This window comes from Calonectris borealis, chromosome 2 (genome assembly GCF_964195595.1).
Source record: "Calonectris borealis chromosome 2, bCalBor7.hap1.2, whole genome shotgun sequence".
Lineage (NCBI taxonomy): Eukaryota > Metazoa > Chordata > Aves > Procellariiformes > Procellariidae > Calonectris > Calonectris borealis.
This window is the reverse complement of record NC_134313.1, coordinates 77,639,408-77,660,140: the sequence shown is the minus strand read 5'-3', so window position 1 is coordinate 77,660,140 and position 20,733 is coordinate 77,639,408. Positions and strand designations below refer to the sequence as shown.

Sequence of the window (20,733 nt, the reverse complement as noted above, 5' to 3'; positions counted from 1 at the left end):
ATTGGTTGCAAAATTTACAACTAATAATGTAAAACTTTATGATTATTACTATATCTAGACAAGTTAACTTGTTATTTTGTGAACACATTTTTCCCCTCTTTATTCTGCAGCACAGGAACCCCTGGTGAGAGAAGACCACAGGGAGAACTGAAAGATGTCAGGGAAACAAAGGCAAGCGGCTCGAGGAAAGCGATTTACACAGCTGTGCACTTCTAAACCTCTCCTTTATCAGCTGTGCCTTTACACACACCCCTTGGGTCTGCTGGGTTTGGGACCTTCTGGGCCAATGTCAGCAGTAAGGACACAATTAGAGGCATCAGAACATCGCTGAAGCCTACCTGGGGAGTCACAGCTCTGCTAAGAGCTACGGGTTTGTGGACGAGACCTGGGAGGACCAAAGAGCACGAGACTGAGCAGAGCGTGGCCGTCAGACGGCAAGCCATGGCAGAGGGAGCTCCTTCCAACGCTTTTATAATGCAGCCCCCGAGCAGCGACAACTTTACTCCAGATACAAATTCAAGTACGCGATTCTCCTCCTCTGTCACGCCACAAAATTAGAAACTTGCAAAAGAGAATTAAAAAAAAAGGCCAGGAGGAATAAACTTCACTATCAAGGGACAGTTTCATTTTTTCCAAGTGTTTTCTCCAAGTGAGCTCTATTTACTCTGAGCTCCCAGGGACGTACACGTACTTTCAGACAATTTTAATAAAACCATGAAGACCCGAACTCCACCACTTGTGAAATCTGCAGGCACCATTGCCAAACCACAGAAACACACTGACCGCGTCTCGTAAGCACCAAGTGATACAAGCCAATACAGAATTTCAGGCAATTTTGAGTCCACATCAGATGTCAATACGGCTGCAACCTACTGTGCAGCAGTAAAAACGGATATCCCTCGGTCCTCATCTTCCACATGCATTTTGAGGAACACAAGCCAGCTCCCAAATTTTGTTTCAACTCACAGCACCACCCCCCTAAATCAAGGGAGTTTCATCGGGGAACACTTAGTTTCCCCGCGTACAGAAAATTTTATAATCTATAAGCTTGCATGGTCTATCAGATCATTATCCTCATAAATCCATCCAAGACTTCAACATTTGCTCGATGTAAATATATTTCAGAACAATTCTGGAAGGAACGGCACAGCTGTATGACACAGCGGACACGCTGGCTCCAGAAGCAAGGTCCCATATGGTAGCATTTATTTCCAATATTACTCAACGCACATTGCCCAGAGCACAGCTTTTAATCTTCCATCTGCAACTCCACGTGAAATACGAACACATTAATTCAGAGATAGGCTGCGATTTTCAAAGAATCCTAAAATAGTCACACAGTTGCTTTTCAATTCTGAGAGAGCTGACCAAACCGGTAGGATCAAAGAAAAATCTACTTCTTTCCACAAGCAGCAAAACAGATCAGCACCACGCACGCATTCCCCCTTGTGCTACCCATTGGTACAAAGGCTTGCTGCTGAGACTACCTGTACGCAAGGACTAAAGCTGCGCATGAAGCATCTATACCCTAAGCCTCCCTCGCACCGCTCCCAGGCAGTCACACATGTACTACCCACCAACATCACGCAAAGCAGCCTCCAAAACAGCTCCTGTGTGGACCTCTCTATGCCTATATAATTTAACTCTGAAGAATTGAGGTATTTTCTGTGATAAGCACTATGGAACAAATTCTCAGGCACTTCAGAAGGCACAAAAGGAACATGAAGTCTCCAGTTCATTCAGTTCCCTGAGTTTTATAAGAACGTTCATCTCATCTGGAAGATAAGACAATACTATTTCTACTCTCTTAACGGCATCACTATAGTACAACTGAATACCACTGAACTTACTGTTTTTCTTTCTATGCACGGTGACGGTATCCTCGGTAAAAGGAAAAAGCTGCATAGAAGATTGAGAAAAGTCTCTCTAGGGAGTTTTAAGGTTTTAACCTTAAATAACGCCTGGTGAAAGCAATTTAATGCAGGAAAACCCCTGTTGCTGATTTGGGGTTTTGTCTTCAAATAAACATGCTTATGAAAGATTTATTTGAATACTGTTGCACAGGTATAGCCAGGTGCTAAACAGGGCATGAGGGGTTTCTTTGCAATCTGAACTTCCACATTATGTTTTCCCAAGTAACTCTGCCTACCTCTTCCTGGCCAAGCCGGGAAGGAAAATTCAGTCTCCATGCTAGTGACACGTTCATTACCATCTGCTCGGGAAAAAAAGAAACAGCATAGGCTAGACTATTTCTCTGAGATTAATCAAAAGGCTGAAGTACAAAAGATAACCTATAAAAGAGAAGAAAGAGTACCTATTTCCCCTTTTCAACTATTTGGGTCATTCACTTGAAGGCTTGATCTATACCAGAGGCTGACGTGCATGTCCTCTCTAACGATGGCAGAACAGAGCTCTGCCCCCAGTCGTTGTACATGGCCTGCTATTCAAATTTGGCACCTAAGCTCTGCACACAGAGACTACTTATGTGAAGACAGCTTAGTATTTTATATACAGCACAGAGTTGTTTGTGCTGTAACAATACAGGTAAGTGGGAATTTACATTAAAAAATAATGACTGAAAACTGTTCATACATACACCACTTCTTTTAAAAGGTGAACTCCCCTCCCCCCCCCCAAAAAAAAATTCAGCGCTGCCATTTTTTTCCCAGGGAAATTTAAGCTAAACTATAAAATATGAAGTAGTTCAAGACCTTTTCCCCCACCACTACTTCAATACTAAACTGAATTTAAAAATCCGAAATTATTCTCAGGTAGCAAATTAGTATATAAATAATTGGCAATGCACCGCAAGCAGTATTTCTTTCCAAGTAACTCCTTATGAAAATGAAGCAGCACGGGGAATTTACGGTGCTTTTCATGGCAAGAAACCCACGGTATCTGTATAAACAGGTTTTATACTTCAGGCAGTTTTATATTTGTAAAGTATTTTCCAGTAGACCTGGATCTCATTTTTAATAGGAGAAAGTATGGTATTTAACCACTTGAATGCAAAGAGATTTCATTCCAAAATAACTATGGCTAATTTGAGAATACACAATAATAAACAATAAACAATTATATAGATGAGCAGTATTCTAAAATAAGGCTGGTGTAATGGCATGACAAGTTGTGGGCTTTTCAAAAAAATATTAGCTCTATCTGGTCTTGCAAAAAGAACAAGTGAGAACAGAAACAAATGACCTCTTTATCCTTAACCAGTATGAACAATATCTTGTTAGTCAAAAGGTCTTTAGCTGTAAAATATTAGTGGAAAAATGGCACTTTGAAGTTTACCATCATGTAAATAAAGCAACCATAGGTGGAGAATATAGGGGAATATAGGCAGTGAACTCACCTATCTTTGCCTACACACACAAACTCACCCCCCCTTTAGAATGAGCTACCTTATTTTTGTTACTTCAACATAAAATATAAACCAGAACCTCCAGTAAAGAGGCGAGAGCAGTGTGCACCCACAACTATTTCACCGACCTGCCCAAGTGAAGCCCACGCCGGTCCCTCTCCCACCTGTTCGGTGCAGGAGCAGACCCAGAGATTTCAGCAGAGCTGCTTGGGAGTCGCACATCTCAGCCAGGCAAGTCAAGCGGCGCAAAACTGAACTCCACATGCCTTCAGCTCTGTATTAAGGTGAATATTAAGGCAATGGAAACATCTATGCCCCTCTCTCCTCCATGCTAAACAGGTCTTATAAATTCAAGCTGCTTCAGAGCAGCTGACCAAAGCCCCATTTCCAATATTGCATTAAACAATTAACCACTGCTTCTGCTGGACTTCATTCTCTGGCAAATGCAAGCAGACTCTCTGTCTCTGTCCCAAAAGAGGACAATAAATCATGGGAGCAGATAGACTCTGAATCTGTCTGGCCCCTACTAGTCATTTTGTACAATACTACACTAACAGCCTTTTAAAAAAAGAAAAAAAAAAGAAAAAAAAAAGAAAAAGAAAAAAAATTAACAAAAAAAAAAGGATGCTTCTAAGAAAAACTAAATTTCTGGTTTGCCTTATATGAGGCTGGAGGAAAACAAACCTTCAAAAAAATGGAAAGAAACAATATAGCTGGGGTGAGGGGGGAAGACCCTGTATTTTGATCCTGGCATCAAGGATCAAAACACACTGATATTGTTTATTAATTGCAAAATAGAACTACTAAAAGCAACGAAATAAAGTAACAGCTTTCATCCACTGATATTCAATTATTTCCAAAACTCACAATTTGTCTTCTTCAGAAAGAAGAATTCTTCACCAAAAGTATAATCAATTTTCCTTAGAAGATTAATTTTTCCTGATACTTGTGAGGTTGAAAACTGGGTAAATACTAGTTGCAGAATAACTAACCGCTCTTTCAGGAAGGTATGCTCGTTTCTTACAAATCCATGCAAGAGTTGGAAGGAAGATTTAATTAACTGTATTTGCTTAAAAGTTAAGAAGAAAAGCAACTTTACTTTTGTCATGAAATGGTTTAATCATCACCGCATAGTTCTAGGACTGTGCTTGGATAGTCTCTTTCTAGACAGTTTTACGAAGGTGGTACAATCTACAAGACTTGAAATGAAGGGACAAAATAAGCCAACTAAATGTGCTACTTAAAACTGTAAAATTCACAATTCTCTAAATTTAAGATAAAATACTGTTCTGTAATTACCCACATAAAAGGTGAGGCATAGCTATTGTCTTTTTTTCTTTCTATTTTTAAGTTTGATCCTGGACTCTCTATCCATCATACACGGATACATCTGCGCTTGCCTCACAACAGAAAAGTTAGGTTTGATAAGAAGAAAGTGATTTTGCATTAACACCTTATATTCAGGAATAACAAACTTGATCTGAAGATGGCAATCCTCGACTCACTAATGTAAGCACAGGAGCAAAAACATCTTCTGGTTTATAAAAACCCTGATGGAGTTGGAGGATGATGTCCTGGCACACTCTGGTTTCTCCCCAGCATCCCCCTGCCAGGCTGGCTCAGGCAAGTCCACTACGACACACAGCCCAGGGTGGGAGGATCTGCAGCTTCCCTGGGTACGGGAAGGGTTTGGGACTCACCGAGGATAGAAAACTGGTCCCAGTTTGTCTCCCTCTTGACATGGCACTACCCAGGGAATGAAGCTGCACAACAGACCTTAAGGAGCCATAAAACAAGACAGTAAAAAGACTGCGTGTCTTGAAAAGCACAAGGTTATGCACATCTGACATCGTAACATTATTTTAGCGTGCGATGAAAAGCACAAGGTTATGCACATCTGACATTGTAACATTATTTTAGCGTGCGATGCTGCTCCGTGTTACTATGAGATGACCAAGTGACTCCAGTTCAGCACAGGCAAAGAAACAGAGGTAATTAAAAGCAAGCAAAATAAATAAACGTGTTAATTACAACACTGGCAGTTTAGCAACATGATCTGACCTATTTGTAGCTGTATTTAATGAATTGGTAGAGTCAGTCTTAGGAGCACCTGAGGGTGTCACAGTACCAAGATTTTAATCACGGCAGAAGCCAAAAGCTGGTCTCCTTCCCAAGGAGAAAGCCCTGTCCTAGCAGGGACCGATCAGAGCATTTGTCAGCAGCGACTGCGAGCAACACCCGGAGCCAGGTTAGAGCAGAGAAAGCTGTGCTGACACTGAAACATGAGCTGTACCCCCAGGGAACCCGGGAGTAATTTATTTGGCATCCATGAAAATGTAGGCTTTGTACCAAGTACCATGAGAAGTTACTCAAAAAAAAAGAAAAAAGAAAAAAAAAAAACAGAAAAAGAAGGAATCTGGAGTCGCACCAAGATATTCCCTCATCAACACCCAGAACCACTGCTGTGCCGTTCAGAAATAAAGCACTGCAACAGGAGAGATCGAAGAAAAGCACAGAAAACAGTTTTTTCTTCCGATTTGGCTGAAACTATTTATTGCTTTTAGAGACTCCCCTCATGGCACTCTCAGATAAAACCAAAAGGGAAAATACATGTCCCCTGCGCAGTAAGATCAGACATGCCATCCTTGACGTATTTACCTAGGTGGTAATTTTTGCTGCATATGCAAGATACCTCAAACAAAAAAGAAAAATGCAGAAAGAAAAGCCATCTAAGCACAGAAGTAAGAACAAAAATGAAATAATATGTTTTATTATAAAATAACTTGGAGCTTTTATTGTTTTTTGGAACCTGCTAAAGCAGGAAAAAAAAAATGCTTATTATACCCCAAAATAACTCTACACAAGAGAAATAAAAGATGTATTAGTATTTTAAAGGGTCTTGAACAGAATTTACTACTTTATTTTCTGTTTCATCAGAAAGCCACTGCCACAGCTCCCAACAGACCTCAGGGTGAGCATGGGAGAACGCCCACTGCGGGACGTGTAGGGCAGGAAGGAGGAGAAGATCTTTTAAAACAAAAGTCATCTAGATAATCTAGAACAGAGCTCGTTGCAGCTTTCTTCCTGTGTCCCTGGAGAAGTTGGCTTTGACCGAGCTGATTCTGCATCTTGTGGATCTTACGTTCACCGCAACACAAGGACCTCCGTGCAGCCTCGGAGGACAAACTCCTCCTCACGTCACCATCAGACCATCTCCTGACACCACATAACACAAGTACCAGGGAGAAATCCAGCAGTCTCACCCCAAAAAAACAAACTGCCTTTTCAGAGGAAAGGGGACCAGCAGACTAACAGGAACAACCGTCAGACCTCAGAGACAGCGGCAACTGATCATCAGTGGTGCATTCGTACTCAGGCCCTTGAATTTCGTTGTTCTCTAGTCTAACTAAACCATCGAAAAATTATTAACAAACAAGCAGTAATAAAATATTGTCTTACTATGAATGGTAGCACATATGTTTATTAAAACAATGTTTGAAAATTGAGAAAGCATCTTATTAACCATCATTAACCCATTTTAAATCTCTATGTATTTGTGTGGTCTTCAAAAAAGAAGGAAAAAAGTCATTAACCCTTGATTACCAAAAAACAACAGACCTCTACCCTCTGGCTCAACTTCACAATAAAACATCAGTAACAGTCAATCGGACCAGCATGCATTAATATAAATAAAACCCAACACACAGAGAAGGAAAACAGGTATGGCAAACAGAGAATCATACTGCTTGTTAGTCACCCTTGCTGAAAACATAAAGGAACACTTATCTGATTAAGTACTTCTGGATTGGTACTTGCTGTTGAACCTTACAATATGGCTATATTTAGAACACTGACAACATAAAACGTAATTTTCTTCTTCAAGCTCCACGCCAGTGGTATGACTTTGCGTCTTATCTGTTTATTTTAATGAGTAAAGGAAGTTTTCACTGTTACCACCACAAAACCAGCATGGCTCAGAAAGACCACAATTTCTTCTAGCCTTTGGGTCATTGCTGGAGCTTGCTATGGAAACATCGATGGCCACACAACAGTTTCAGGAATAGTGAGGCTTGTGTTTATTTGGCTTCTTGCTCAAATAAAAAAGGAGGACCCCAGCCTGCCGGGTGGTCCTGACAATTTGGTGTAATAAAAACTACCGCAGGTTTAATCCTCAGCCCTTCCTGTGCCAAGCAGGTCCTTGAATGTGGGTTTCTGTAAGCAAGCTCCCTGATTACCTGGCTGGTGATTACTTACGCGAGGGACTCTCCATCACACCTTCCTGCGCCGTTCCTCTTTGCATATGCCACAGTAACAGAGAGAGAGAGGCAGAGCAACTCACAGACCAACTTTATAACTTGTGCACAGGTCAATCTCCTTTAATAAAAATTAAGACACTGGGAGAACACAGAACCGAACCCAAAAACGCAGTCTGTCAGCTGCACCTCTGAAAGTACCTCGGGCCCAGCCTACGCCAAGTTCTCACTTCATTTGTACCTTTCCTACCTGCTTTAACGATACTCACCACCTCAAAAAAAAAAAAGTATGCCAGTGTTGTATCATTTTTTGACTACCAGAGAAAGCTTTATAACTCGCATTTCATCACTGAAACAGAGGAGACTGCCAACTCTCTTCACACATCGCAAGGAACACATAAAGCACAGCTTAGCACGCAAATATCAGGCTGAATTTACACGGTCAGCAGTAAGAAGTAAATTTTTTTATCCTGTAGACACTCTCAGTCTGGAAGCTATAGTGAGAACAAAGGAACATAAACAGAAAAAAACATTCTCGATCTGCACAAATGCACAGCATCTTAGGCAGCTCGTTAGCTGGGGGAATAACGAAGCTGAAAAGACAACGTTTCATGGGGTGCATGGGGACTAAAAGCGGGCACGAGATGCTGCGTGTCAGCACCATCGCAGCGCAGCCCTGCCACGCAACCTTTGTGACTCACTCCTTGGCATGGGTTAAGTCCCTGGCTCATCGCTGACACTCTCATGCTGAAGCTATGACAACAATATACTATTCCCAGTGTCACTTATTTAACGATAAGCAGCCTGGCTCACTGGGCAACCAACAGCTCTGGAAACACTCTATACATAAAGAGGATTAATATGTTAATAAGGGTTGTAATTTCCATTAGCTGGAAATGCAGCTACTTTTAAAAGATCCTTAAATCACAATTTTAGCTGAAAACACGGATTTTAAGTCTTCTCCCATTCTCAAATTCTAATGCAGGAGCTGGCTTAAGCCGCTACAGAAAAATAAATTTCTGAAGACCCCTCAATGTCTTAGAAGAAGCATTAAAGTGTGAAAGCTGTCAATTTTCATGGAAATCACAATGCCAGAGCAACACAAAAAGCTGCAGAATACAGAACGCAGTCGTTGCCAGAAAATGAAGTGTTTGCTGATGCTAACAGAGTAGCTAAAGGCCAGACACAGGGGAACACTTGTTAAGGCACTGAATTGCGATTCAGGAGCAGTGAGGTACTTCCCTAATTCTGCCACAGGCCTCCTGGCTCCTTTCGGAGCCCGTCATGCAAATGCATTCACACTTTTGCCTATATAAATAAAACGGAGTCTCCTACGTGTACTTCTTTAACTCAAAAGAATATTGTTAGGAAGCCTTCATAAATGCTTGTAAGATAATTCAAGTCTGACAACAGGAATGTTAACAAATATTTATTACACCATAGATGCTTAAGAATACATACACGTATACAAGAAAACTCTCATTCCTTTGAAGGCAGAAAAAAAAATCCCTTCATTCTGGCCATAATCATGGCTGTACTGTGAACTCAATTACTCAGCAAAAAGCAATATACCACTTCTCTAGCAAGATTAACTATGCACAAAGCAGCCATGTATTTACTGAACTGACTTGAAAATAAATATTTAAGTTGCCTTCCTTAATGGTCAGTATCACCTAAAACTGCACCCATGTGAGTGCTCTAAATTGCAGCTAACCCCCCACTTTCTCCAACTTCATCTAGTGCAGCATCCTGGAAATTCACTGTAATTGGTGCAGCTTGCCCAGATGGGGTGGCAAGTAAAATCTGTCCCATCAAAATGTAGCACTACCTCCTGCTGAGCAGTAAAGTGCTTTCATAAAGACAAGCAATTTGACTAAGATGTAAACTTACAGGAGCAAAACCTGCAGAAAAATGAAGCTGGAATTACAAGGGAAAGACATGAAGAACAAACGAGTCAGGCGACGGTAGGAAAGAGAAGGTTCAATTTCATCTCACAGTGGCAGGAGCGGCATAGAAGAGCAAGATGAAAAAATACAAAAGATATCCATGGGAAAGACAATAATGAGAGACGATTGGGAGACTGGGAGAGTGAAAACAAATCCTGAATATTTGAGTCAGCCCAGAAATGGAAGAGACTTTAAGAAGCCATCTATTTCATCCTCTACGCTGGTACAAGACTAACAGATTTCTGAAAGAAAGGAAAAAGAAAATAAAAGGAGGAAAAGTAAGATAGGAGAAGTGGGAAACTGGAATTCAGAAAGAACAGCTGTCAGGACTGGATTGCATTGCGTTTATCTCACCATTTAGCTTACTCTTACAATTAGCTTGCTTATCTTCAGCAATCCTGAGATATTAGTCATGACTGAAAACACAAATGTCTTCCAGTATATCATGTCAATGGTTACATTCATACAGAGGTGCAAAACACAATAAAAATTGCCTTGTTTCATTTTATGCAATTGCAAGCACAATTATTCTGTCACCGTTATCTGAGTTTTATTTAATGTGACGTATCTCCACTGACACAAAAAGAAATACTTTGGACCCAAACTACTTGTGAGAGGAGGATAGAGCTAATGCTGCCTGCAGTGCTAGAAAAACATATTACAGAGAAATTCCTTGTCTCAGGTGTGCACATAAGAAGCACCGCCTGAATTCTGCGGGAGTGGTGCACGTACGAACAGGGACACAACATGAAGGATAATGCCAAAAGCACAAGTGTCAGTCTTGCAACTGGCCGAGGTAGCAACCTTCAAAGCAGGTATCACACTGCTACTCCACACTTCTAATTGAAGTCACCATCTTTTGCTGTCTAGTACTCTGCACATTACATCAAAATCTCATATAAATACAAAGCAGAAGAAACATACAAATTGCGCAGTTTTCCAATTTTGATTTACAGATTACTTGCATCGCTTTTTCTGTAACATCTGAAGGTGAGATAGAGGACAGCGTAAGCAGTGTTACGCAGACATTCACATAGATGTTCTGGGGACAATAGTTCTTCTAGGCTCTTCAAGACAAGGTTTACAAATAATACACTAAACATAAGCATAATATAAACTTTTCCTTTCTTTTTTTTTTTTAAGCTGGATGTGCGGTTTTACAAAGTAACCCGCTTAACTACGTGCAGTAAGCATAAAATAACAGGAAAAGGTTTCAACAAGTTGAGATGTGCAACGTGCTCTGTACGTGGGGGTTTGCTGTTCCAGGTTCTGCAAGTAAGCGTTACTGACGTTTCGCAACCTTTATCTGACTTCCAGGGTCACTTCAATCCAGCAGGTAAGTCCCTCCAAAGCAGGTGTGCTAGCGCGTGCCTGTATTTGTTAGTACTATAAGGCCCTGTGAGATAGGGAAGGAAGCTGAAGCACAGAAAACAAAGGTCCTACTTAGAGAAAGCACTCATACATCTTGTTTAACATAGAGGCTTTCCCCACATTTGCTGAAGACTCCAGAGGAAGCTTTTCTATGCTCAGACGTAAAGGCATGGAGAAGGACCCACGAACCGCCGGTTTCCATGGGAAACAGAGATGCTTTCAGTGACAGGGGAAGATGCTCTGCACTTTGCGAGGCTCCTAATGGAGCAGAACAGAATTGATCCTGCAAGTCCCCATTTTAGGCTTGAGCCCTCTATGCCACCTGTGACCAATGCAGGTCAATTATGCCACATCGTGGTCCAAAAAATCACCAATCAAGACACCCAGAGAGGCCTATCTCTGCTCTCCCTAATGAAGTAAGGGCAGATGCAGACACCAAGGCAGTACGTTTTAAACAAGTCTATTTCTCTCTTCTAGCACCTGTTGCATGATCACAGAAGAATAAATCCTAATTTCTGCTGCTGATGATGATTGTCTTAAATTCACCTTCATAAGCTAAAATAAACGTTAATTAAATAAAGCATTATGGACCTGGTAAAGCTTTACAAAACTCATGCCTAGCAATTAGAAACTACTGAAGTCTACAATTATTTTTGAAACTGAGAAATGGGAAAAACCCTGCAACACCTGCACAAACTGCATTTTTCCTTTGCCATTTAAAACAACAAAAAGAAACACAACAGTATCCTGCTTTTAAATGTGCAATTCTCAAGCAGCCATGCCATGACACACATGTAGTCAATTTATTTGTGTAAAGCACGAAGCAGAGCTGCTCTACCCTGTACCAAATGATACATGAAATTTGTTCACTGTTTAATAACGGAATCTCGTAACGTTGCTGTTAATGTTTTACATAGCGACACAACAGCTCTGCCTAAATTTTGTTAAAAATTGTGAAGTTGCGGTCATTTAACCTCCCTTTCGTAACTGCAAGCTAACCCAATCAATAAGCTAGAACCACGTATAGCATTTCTTCAGCCATGAAAGGAAGGCATTTCTACCACAGTGGCCTGAAAAGCCAGCATTCCCCGGGCACGCTCCATAGATGCGGCTCACGTCTGGATTCATACGGGAACCCATGAGGGCAGACGAAGCTTCCCTCTCTTCCTGGCCCTAGCGGATTTCCTCATTGAACGAGTAAAACCCGATTAAGGACCAAACATCCACCAGCTGCCGGTACGTATGTTAGCAACTAGGGAATTGCGCACCGTTCAGTGAAACCTGCTGCCGACAGCACGGGCACATCCAGGCTGGGAACCTCTGACTTGCAAGAAAAGGCAAGAAGCAGTATCTGAAGGCTGAAATCAGCTCAGATAAAACGGACAGGCAGTCCCCGTCGGTGCGCGCGACAGCATAGCCATCGGCTTCCACAGGAGCAGATTCGCACCCACACACTTTGCTGTACAGAACCGCAAGCACATCTTCACCTTACGACTGGATTTGCCTCCTTGAGCTACATCACGAGCGACCCGACTGAAGTTAATGCAGTTACTGTAACTTCTGTTCATATACATGATATAAGAGTCTGGCTGCGGACAGGTTTACACAGATGAAACTGGCTACGTAGGATTCAGGACGTTTGTTCAGAAATGCCCTCAGACTCCAGTGCTCATCTCCGAGATGCACTAACGACACATTTTCTCATTTCAAATTCAAATTCTCTAATGAATCTTTGGATACCTAGCAATCGAGACAAGTTTTTAATCAGCACTGCATCTGAGAAATCCTGGTTACTCTTCAAAGCACACGTGTAAACTGGCATCCTAGATCTCGCTCTTCATCAGGATTTTAGAAAGCAGATATGCTATTACATCAGCTAAATACATGGAGGGGAAGTACGTTCTATCTACTGCTTTTCGTAGAAGGTTAGCTTAAAAGGTCACGATCAAACAGGCTCATTTTTAACAGGAATTAAGGCATTTTATTTACAAAAAGAGCAGCAAGCTATGTCATGCTCTGGAAGCCAAAGAAACATTGCACACGTACGGTTTCATTACTACAGCACTAGTAACGGCATCTTTCCTTCACCCGTCGCTCCCTGTTCTACTTTCTGAGTTAGGCACTACAAGACTTCCTACCAAACTCAGAAACTCAGGAAATTAAACCTAACAAAACTACTGTAGCCCACTAGCATGTACTTTAAAGCTGTCTTCTATTTATCTGAAAATTAATTTATGATATGTTAGAGCTAAAAATAAAAAAGCTGCTGAAGCAATCGCAGTCTTTTTCAGTCCGTGCAGTGTGAAGTAGAGCAGTAAATTGCAGTGAGCAGGCAGCACAGCTCTTGAAACTCGCCTAGCTTCTGCTCTGACAAAAGAGATTGCTTAGGACTTCATCTTGCTGCTGCCCTCGCTGTTTAATTAACAGACTAATAAATCCACTGCTGGCATATTCTGTATTTGTTTCTCCTCTTTAAAAACCCCAAACCCGCCTGTGGTTTACACTAGGGCTGACTGCTATTTAGCAGGACCGCTGCCAGCACCGTGCCTGTCACCAGAAGGCAGGGGGAACCGGCAGCCGCAGGCAGCTGCCCGGGGCCCGGCCGGGGCCGGGCCGGCACGGCGCTCACCGACCGACCTCCGACAGGTTTTGGCATTTTTAATTCGAGACTGGCAGCGTTTCCCCTTCCTCTGCCGCGGCCGCGCGGCCGGGCCGAGGGACCCACGGCTGGGACGGCTCAGTGACCCTTTCACAGGCTTTCGGCGGCTGCGCCTGGCGGGCAGGCAGGCGGGCGCACGGGCGAGAACCGACGCCTGCGGCCGCGGGCTTCCCCGCAGCCGGCCGCCGGCCGGATCCGCCCCGAGAGCCGCAGCGCCCCGGCTCCCCCCACCGCGGCCGCTCCCTCCTCGCCCGGCGCCCCGGCTCCAAACGGCGGCGGCCCGGGAGGGGAGTTGCGAGCGCCAGCTGCCTGCCGCCCCTCAGGGCCGGAGCGCGCCCGGCCAGCCCCAACAACCCCCTGCAAGAAACACACCCCAAACCAAGCCCCGCTCCCCAACCGCTCCGGTCGTGCCGACGGAGGGGCGGCCACGGCAGCAGGGTCGGGACGCCCCCCCCGCGGGGGCAAGGCGCGGCAGCCACCTCTTCCCGCTCCTGACCTTTCCTCACCCCAGCTCACCCTGCCGGCCCCTGCCCCTGCCGCCCCGCTGCCGGCCGAGCCCCCTCTCCCCCGCCCGCCGCCACCACAGCGCTCCCGGGGCGGGTTGCGCTCAGCGCGGCGGGGCGCCGACACCTGCCCGCCGGCTCCGACCTCGGCGGCTCGCCGCCCCGAGAGAGGGAAGGAGGGAGGGAAGGCACCGCGGCCCGCCGGCCAGCGCGGCTGCTGCCGCTGCCCGGGGCCGCTCCTGCTCGGAGGCGAGCGGCGGCCGGTCCGTCCCGGGTCGCGGCGGGTGGCTTACCCGCTGGGAGGCTTGCTGGCCCCGGGGCGCACGAGGGCTTCCATCGCCGGGCCCCCCTCGCCGCTTCTTAGGGGACGGGCCGGTCCGGACGCGGTCCCGCAGCGGGGCAGCGGCGAAGGTCGGCGGCGGGGGGGATGGAGAGGGAGGGAAGAGGGAGAGGAGAGCAGAGGAATGAGAGCCGGCCTCGCCCCCTCCCTCACCCCCGCCTCCGCCCGCGGCACTCCCCACCCCGGCCGCGGGCTGCGGGCGGGGGTGCCCCGCCGAGACGGCACACGGCGGCCCCTCGCCGCCCCCCGCCCGCCTTACCGGGCCGGCAGGGAAGCAACGCCGCGCCGCGGGCACTGACAGCTCGGAGGGGGCTGCCCGGCCGGGCACGGCGGGGCGAGGGTCAGGCGGCGGGACGGGCTGCGCTGCCGGCGCGGCCCCCGGGGGCGAGCGCCTGGGCTGGGCAGGGGGCGGCCGCTGCCGCTCAGCGGCCCGGGCAGCCCGGGAGCGCGGGCGGGCGGGCGGGGGCGGGGGCGCTGCAAACCCGTTTCCATGTGACCGGCCGGGACAAACGCGAACGGGGCGGCTGCCCCCGCGGGCACTGCCGGGGCGGCCGCCCACGCCGCGGCGGGGGAGAGGAGGGGATGGGGAAACCCGCCGGAGAACCCCCACCGGCAGCACCAGCTCAGAAAAACCTCGTGCGCCTCTTTTGCCAGAAACTTGGCAAAACCAAAGCTTGCCAGGCGGCTGTCCCCCGAGGCCGAGCCCCGCGGGGAACGAAGGCTTTTCGTGAGCCTTATACCTGGCCCAGCACCTAACGTTGCGGCGTAAGGCTTGCTCCTTGTTACCTTTATTCTTACAGATGTTTTTTTTTTATTTTCTCGGAGGCGGCGCAAACAACTCTTTTAAAATTAGTAGCGGCTTTGGTCAAGAGAGAGGCTGAAGGGCAGCGGCTGGGCAGGCACGGCAAGGCAGGCTTCTCCAGGGGTGTTTCAACCCAGCGGTGCGGGCCCAGCAGCATGGGCCCCCTGCACCCCCAGCCTCGCGCCGCGAGCGGTGCGAAGGGCCCGCCGGCACAGCCCTGGCCGCAATGCAGGCGGCACGTTAACATGTCGGCATGCCCTTGCAGAAATACTCCCCTCCCGCCGTTTGCCCAGGAGAGCAACTGCGAGGCTTGCGTGCGAATGGAGAACGAAGCTGGAGGCTGGGGAGCCTGGCGTGTGTTACTGCAGTATGTGCCTGCTCTCGGGTGTGCCCGGCGTTGGGCACCCTGGCTTCTCTCGGGCATTTCAGGAGTTCCTCTGGTCCCCTCTAACCCTCTCCATTAGCTTCACCTTGCTTTCCCGGCCACGGTGGGTGGATGGCAGAGGTGGCAGACGGGTCAGGCCACCAGCCAAGACGGGGACCAGAGACAGGAGCAAGGAGGCTGAGTAAAGTGATGGTGAGAAACTCGGGCGAGGGAGTGCGAGGGGAAGGGGAGGTGCTGCCTGACTTGCCTTTTCACCTGGCTGCCTTGGCAACAGTCCCACAGGTTCTGGTTAATGGTCACCCCTTTCCCCAAACCATTCCATCCCCTCAGGCTTGAGCTCCTATCTCTGTTTATTTTGCCCATCGGAAAGTGTCTTGCCCAGCACAGTGACCAGAGTAAACGGAAGCAGCTTCTCTGGCCCCAAAAACGAGAGTTTCTTCCTCAGCAACCAAGACTTGGCAAATCTGGGTCAGAAGCTGCATGCAAGCAACGCTGTTGCTATCTGCTAGAAACCCCCATCCCAGGCAGATTGTAAATATTTTGAAACATTCAGACATTGGATTAATTTGCCAGGAACAGAAAGGAAAAGGACGCATTCATCTTTTCTGTACTACCTCAATGGAAGATTACCGTAAATGCTCACCTTTGTCTTGTACCAAGGCTTTTGCATTGCGATCAAAATATCTATTTCTGTGCATTTACCCCAATGTATAATAGAGCACTTATTGTAGTATAGTCATCCTTAATTTTGTCTTCTCTGGCTTTGGCAAGGGTCGCCCCTTAATTCCCGTCTCTTCAGCAGAGAGTTAAGAATGCTGCTTTCCGTTCCCTCCTCTCCACCCCTGACATACACAGATGGTCTAAGGGCAAGGGAGGCAGCTGGCTGTCCTAGCTGTAGGTAGAGAAACAAAAATACAAATTTGCAGAAGCAAAACATCGATCTCTAATTTCCCTGTTACTGTGGGTAGGAGTTGACTGAGTCACCACAGTTCAGTAATTACCCCGGTCATCTGAGCCACATGCCACGGTAATGAGCCACATGCACGTTCCTAATTTGCGCCCTTATGAAAATAAATAGGCTAGCTTACATACTTCATTTTGCAAGTGGATTGGTTCAGAGACTGCACACCGTCAGTTACCATAGCTCCAGGAATGAATGGTGATCTATTAAATCACAGGAACTTGATTTCATAGCTCTGTTCATCATTTATTCAGTCATTTTTCATCTCCTCTTTTTACTCCCTAAACCTAAATGAACTCTGCCCTGTCCTAGGATAGACGCTAAAGCTGCACGGGCACAAAACCTCTACAGAAACCCCCAAACCTGCCCCTGTCCACATCATTAGCAAACTACATTGCTCCAGTTATTTCAAGAACCTGAAAGAACTTCCCTTGCCTCAGCTGTAACTTCTGCTCTACCGTGATACACCCGAGTGGAGGTGTAAAGCATAAAACAACAAAATAGTATTTGCTTATTATATTCACTACTTTTTATATAGCACAGCAAAAGAGCGAAAGCCTATTAATCACTGAAATCATGATCTTAATGAGCGCCAGCAGCACCGACTGCCCACGGCCCCAGTTCTTCAGTCCCATTTAGCTGATGGAAAACCCGGGTGAATTGCAGGGACCAGACTCTGCGATACAACACGGGAATCTGCCTTTCTGCAGGCTCCTTGGCACTGGGCCCAGCTCTCAAAAAAAGGGCAAAGGGGGCATTTCTAGTGTGCATTGTAATCCCCACAATCCGGGCGCTATGCTCGTTTTTTAGGCAAAGGGCATTAGTTCGGAGAGGGGCTGCACGAGTATTTGCCAATCTCATAAAATGTCTGTGAGACTAAGCATGTTCAGCCCTCCCCCGGACTGTTTTTAACCCTTTCCTGTCTGTATAGCTCCATCTCCGTTTAGATGGGCCTCCTCAATATATTTCCTAAGAAAATTAAGTCCTTTAGATGACAAAATCCTTGCTGTAAAATAGTTTAGGCCTTTAAAAATGAAAAATTAATCACCAGTGCAATTTCACATTTCCGCTTTTATACAGTCTTCAAATCATTATTCCTATTTTTCTTCGCCTTCACTGCTAGTAGTAATACCGAATCAAACCTTTAAGGCTATTTTTTTCTTCTGCTAAAACTGGTCTGCAATATTTCAAGAATTTGAGTTGATAGTATAAACTTAACTGAACACGTAAGGAATCTAGTAAGACAAGTCTAATACCAAATAATTTGTTTCTAATGTATCAAAAAGAGGTTAAAATTAACTCAGCATTAGCTAACATGCACCAGTTAACCAAGCCTTTTCTCTAGTCTAGCACATCTCTTCCTACGATTTAGCTGTTTGAGGACCTGCAATTAGCAACCAGGTTTGAGCTTAAAAGCCAAGGCAAAAATAACAAACCTGAATTTATAGCAGGAAAAGATTGTGCACAGAATGTGTTAGTTAATGTGGTTAGGTTTAGTTAATAGCAATAGGTTTAGTTAGATTAACCACATGAATCCTTTTCCCATTCTAAGCAATCTAGAAATTGCAATTTAAGCATTAGTCCCTGTAAGAGAGTTGACCTACTGTACAATTGCAAAATTCCTGGCTATGTAATTATAGAAATTGGAGCTGTGTAGCCTCAAGCTCACAAAATTCTTTTATTTTGCTATCCACAGAAAAAAAGAAGAAGAAAAAAAGAAGGGAAATGAGATTTTCAGGGCTTGCTAGACCATTTCCTGGAGTCCCAGACACCCCTTCTTCAGAAAGTTGTTTTGGGATTTAGCCCTGCAGGTCCTATTGTTTTTATTAGGAACCTGAAATAACTGTGAGCAAACGATACCAATTTTAGAGGAACGTTTCAAAATAACGAATAAAGCCAGTAAGTAGTTTTGAACAAATACCACGTCATTGCTGGTCCATACAAGACTAACACAACATTATCAAATACCACTGAAGAGGCTGAATTTGCTTCAGAAAGGCACCGTGACTCGATGAGTGGGGCACTCAAGGGGGAACGGGGATATTGTGCTTGGATCTGCCCATAGTCACATAGCAAACCACGGGCAAGTTTCTGGTTCATCTTTTGTTCCTCTTGCTTGTCTTGTGTCATGCCGAGGAGCCTCCTTTCTGGCTCGGTGCCAAACTGCACTTGTACAGCATCTATCAGAGAGCAAAGACAGTTCCTGCCCTGGACAACCTGGGGTTTTTGGAACAGCGATTTTAGTTTTCTTCATGGTTTTGGAGACTTGCGTGTAAGAAGTCTGTGATGTCAATTGAGGCTCCCAAGGAAAGAACCAAGAGATACTAATCATCCGAAAACATGACGAAGAAGCCAGCTGAAAGAGCACGTGGGTACAGATACAGGTTTATGTAGCTTTAGCTGAGATAGCTCATACTATTTCTGAGTTACCAGGTAATTACCTCCCGCGTATGTAGAAATACTGAAGCTTGCCCTTTGTCTTGTTATCTCGCAACCTGTTCTGTTTTGAAAGACAAATCCCTTCAGAGATTTTTTCTTTTATTTCCCAAAACTGACCGAAGACAGTGAAGAGTTTGGAGGGTATTTGGCCTTAAGACACCTAGAAAAAGGAATTGGGAGTGTGATGGAGAAAGCTAAAGACTCTTTCCCAGCCTCTACATGGAAAAGGCTGTTGAGGAAACCCCTGCTTGACCGTTCACTCCTGCCTTCAAACGGCGGTGTGGTCTGGAAAGCGGCGTGGTGGCGAGAGGGACGGCGCAGCACAGCAGAGGAGCGGGCGCGTGGTGCAGCGCCGGCCCAACGCTGCTGCTCGGGAGCCGCGGGGCAGATCAAGCACTGTCATGCCAGGTGAAAATATTCTGGAAAGGGAGGGACCTTTTGCCTTAGAGAGTATTTCAGAGCACGCGTGCAGGGCGGGGAACGTGATGACCATGAACAGAGATGGGGAAATGGTTTAAAACCACGATGTGAACAGAATAAGAGGAATTTCTGTGAACGACGCAGCCACCAGGAAATTAAAACCGGGTTATTTTAAATGTGGCTAAAAGTGGACACGGCAGACATCAGCATAACCCAGACTGAAGCTGCTATGTCTCTATAACATGCTGACACAGTCCTGAATGTAAGAACCATAGAACTTTAGGGATTTTAATTTAAAGGTTCGGTATTGGTTATGTGCTTATTCTTCCATTCTTCCTCTTTTTTTCCCATTTTTCCTCTTTTTTTATAGTCTGTTGCTTTTCCCTAACATTTCATTCTATGTATTTTGGACAAGTAGCTGCCTATTTCCTCTCTTTTCTACCATACCTCTTATGTAAACTTTTTCAGGATTTGAAACCCCAGGCCTGGTCTATAATTAAACTGACATTAATGAAAGGATATTTACCTGGACAGACCCAGTGGGCCAGAGCTCGTATTCTTGGGCTCAGCTGTGATGAGAACCTTCCTAGGCAAGATGCTAATCTAAGATGCTTCCCAAAATCAGAGTTGCATGACTCATACCCATCTGAGAACAGTGTCAGAGGAGACAATACTATTATCCAAGAAAAATATAAAATTAGTCTTCAAGACCATGTCATATTGTATGCCTGAAAAAAGCCTTTGGGCAGTCTTGACCAGCTTACAAGCCAAATTTGAATCAAAACATTAGCTAATTTATGTAAATGTATCTATCTTTGTTGTACTGAGCTGGGTAGTCCCGCTCAGCGTGCCGGTCAGGGTGACCCAGCCGCAGCCCGTCCTCACTGTGAGGTTTTTGCTCTGTGTTTGCCGTGCCGAGGAGAGTCTGAGGTTGTCAAAGCAGCATTTCAGAGAAGCGACTCACCGCCTCCCAGGTGCTGGTGCCGCTAAAACTCCCTTCGTCCTTACCTCTTTCTCTAATGAAAATAAGTTGTGCTATGCCTAGAATTACCCTCTCTTTCAGCATTTTCGTGAAAGAGAAGTAGAGCTCTTGGGCCGCCCGGCCCAGCAGAACTAGCAGAAAGGGAAAATTAATGAGCCTTCTGTGTAAATAACTTTCCACGGATCTGAAAACAGTTCATTTAGAAGCGGCGTGAAGTCACAGCAGAGCACTTGGCTTTGGCATGACGCTCTTCCAGTCAATGGGGTAGAGACAGGCCAGGCTTTTGTACAGCCAGGCAGGACTGACAA

At 45.6% G+C, this 20,733-nt stretch overlaps 1 protein-coding gene across 1 annotated transcript in view; it reads right to left on the bottom strand.

Annotated features, from left to right (window-relative positions):
• Positions 1-14,727, bottom strand: part of COBL (cordon-bleu WH2 repeat protein) — a 167,126-nt gene extending 152,399 nt beyond the window's left edge. The window contains exons 1-2 of the mRNA XM_075142377.1: positions 14,696-14,727; positions 14,390-14,455 (exon numbers count right to left, since the gene is read on the bottom strand). Coding sequence (XP_074998478.1) covers positions 14,390-14,433 — 44 coding nt within the window. The 5' untranslated portion in view covers positions 14,434-14,455; positions 14,696-14,727. The remainder of the gene's footprint in view (positions 1-14,389; positions 14,456-14,695) is intronic.
• Between the last annotated feature and the right edge of the window lie 6,006 nt (positions 14,728-20,733).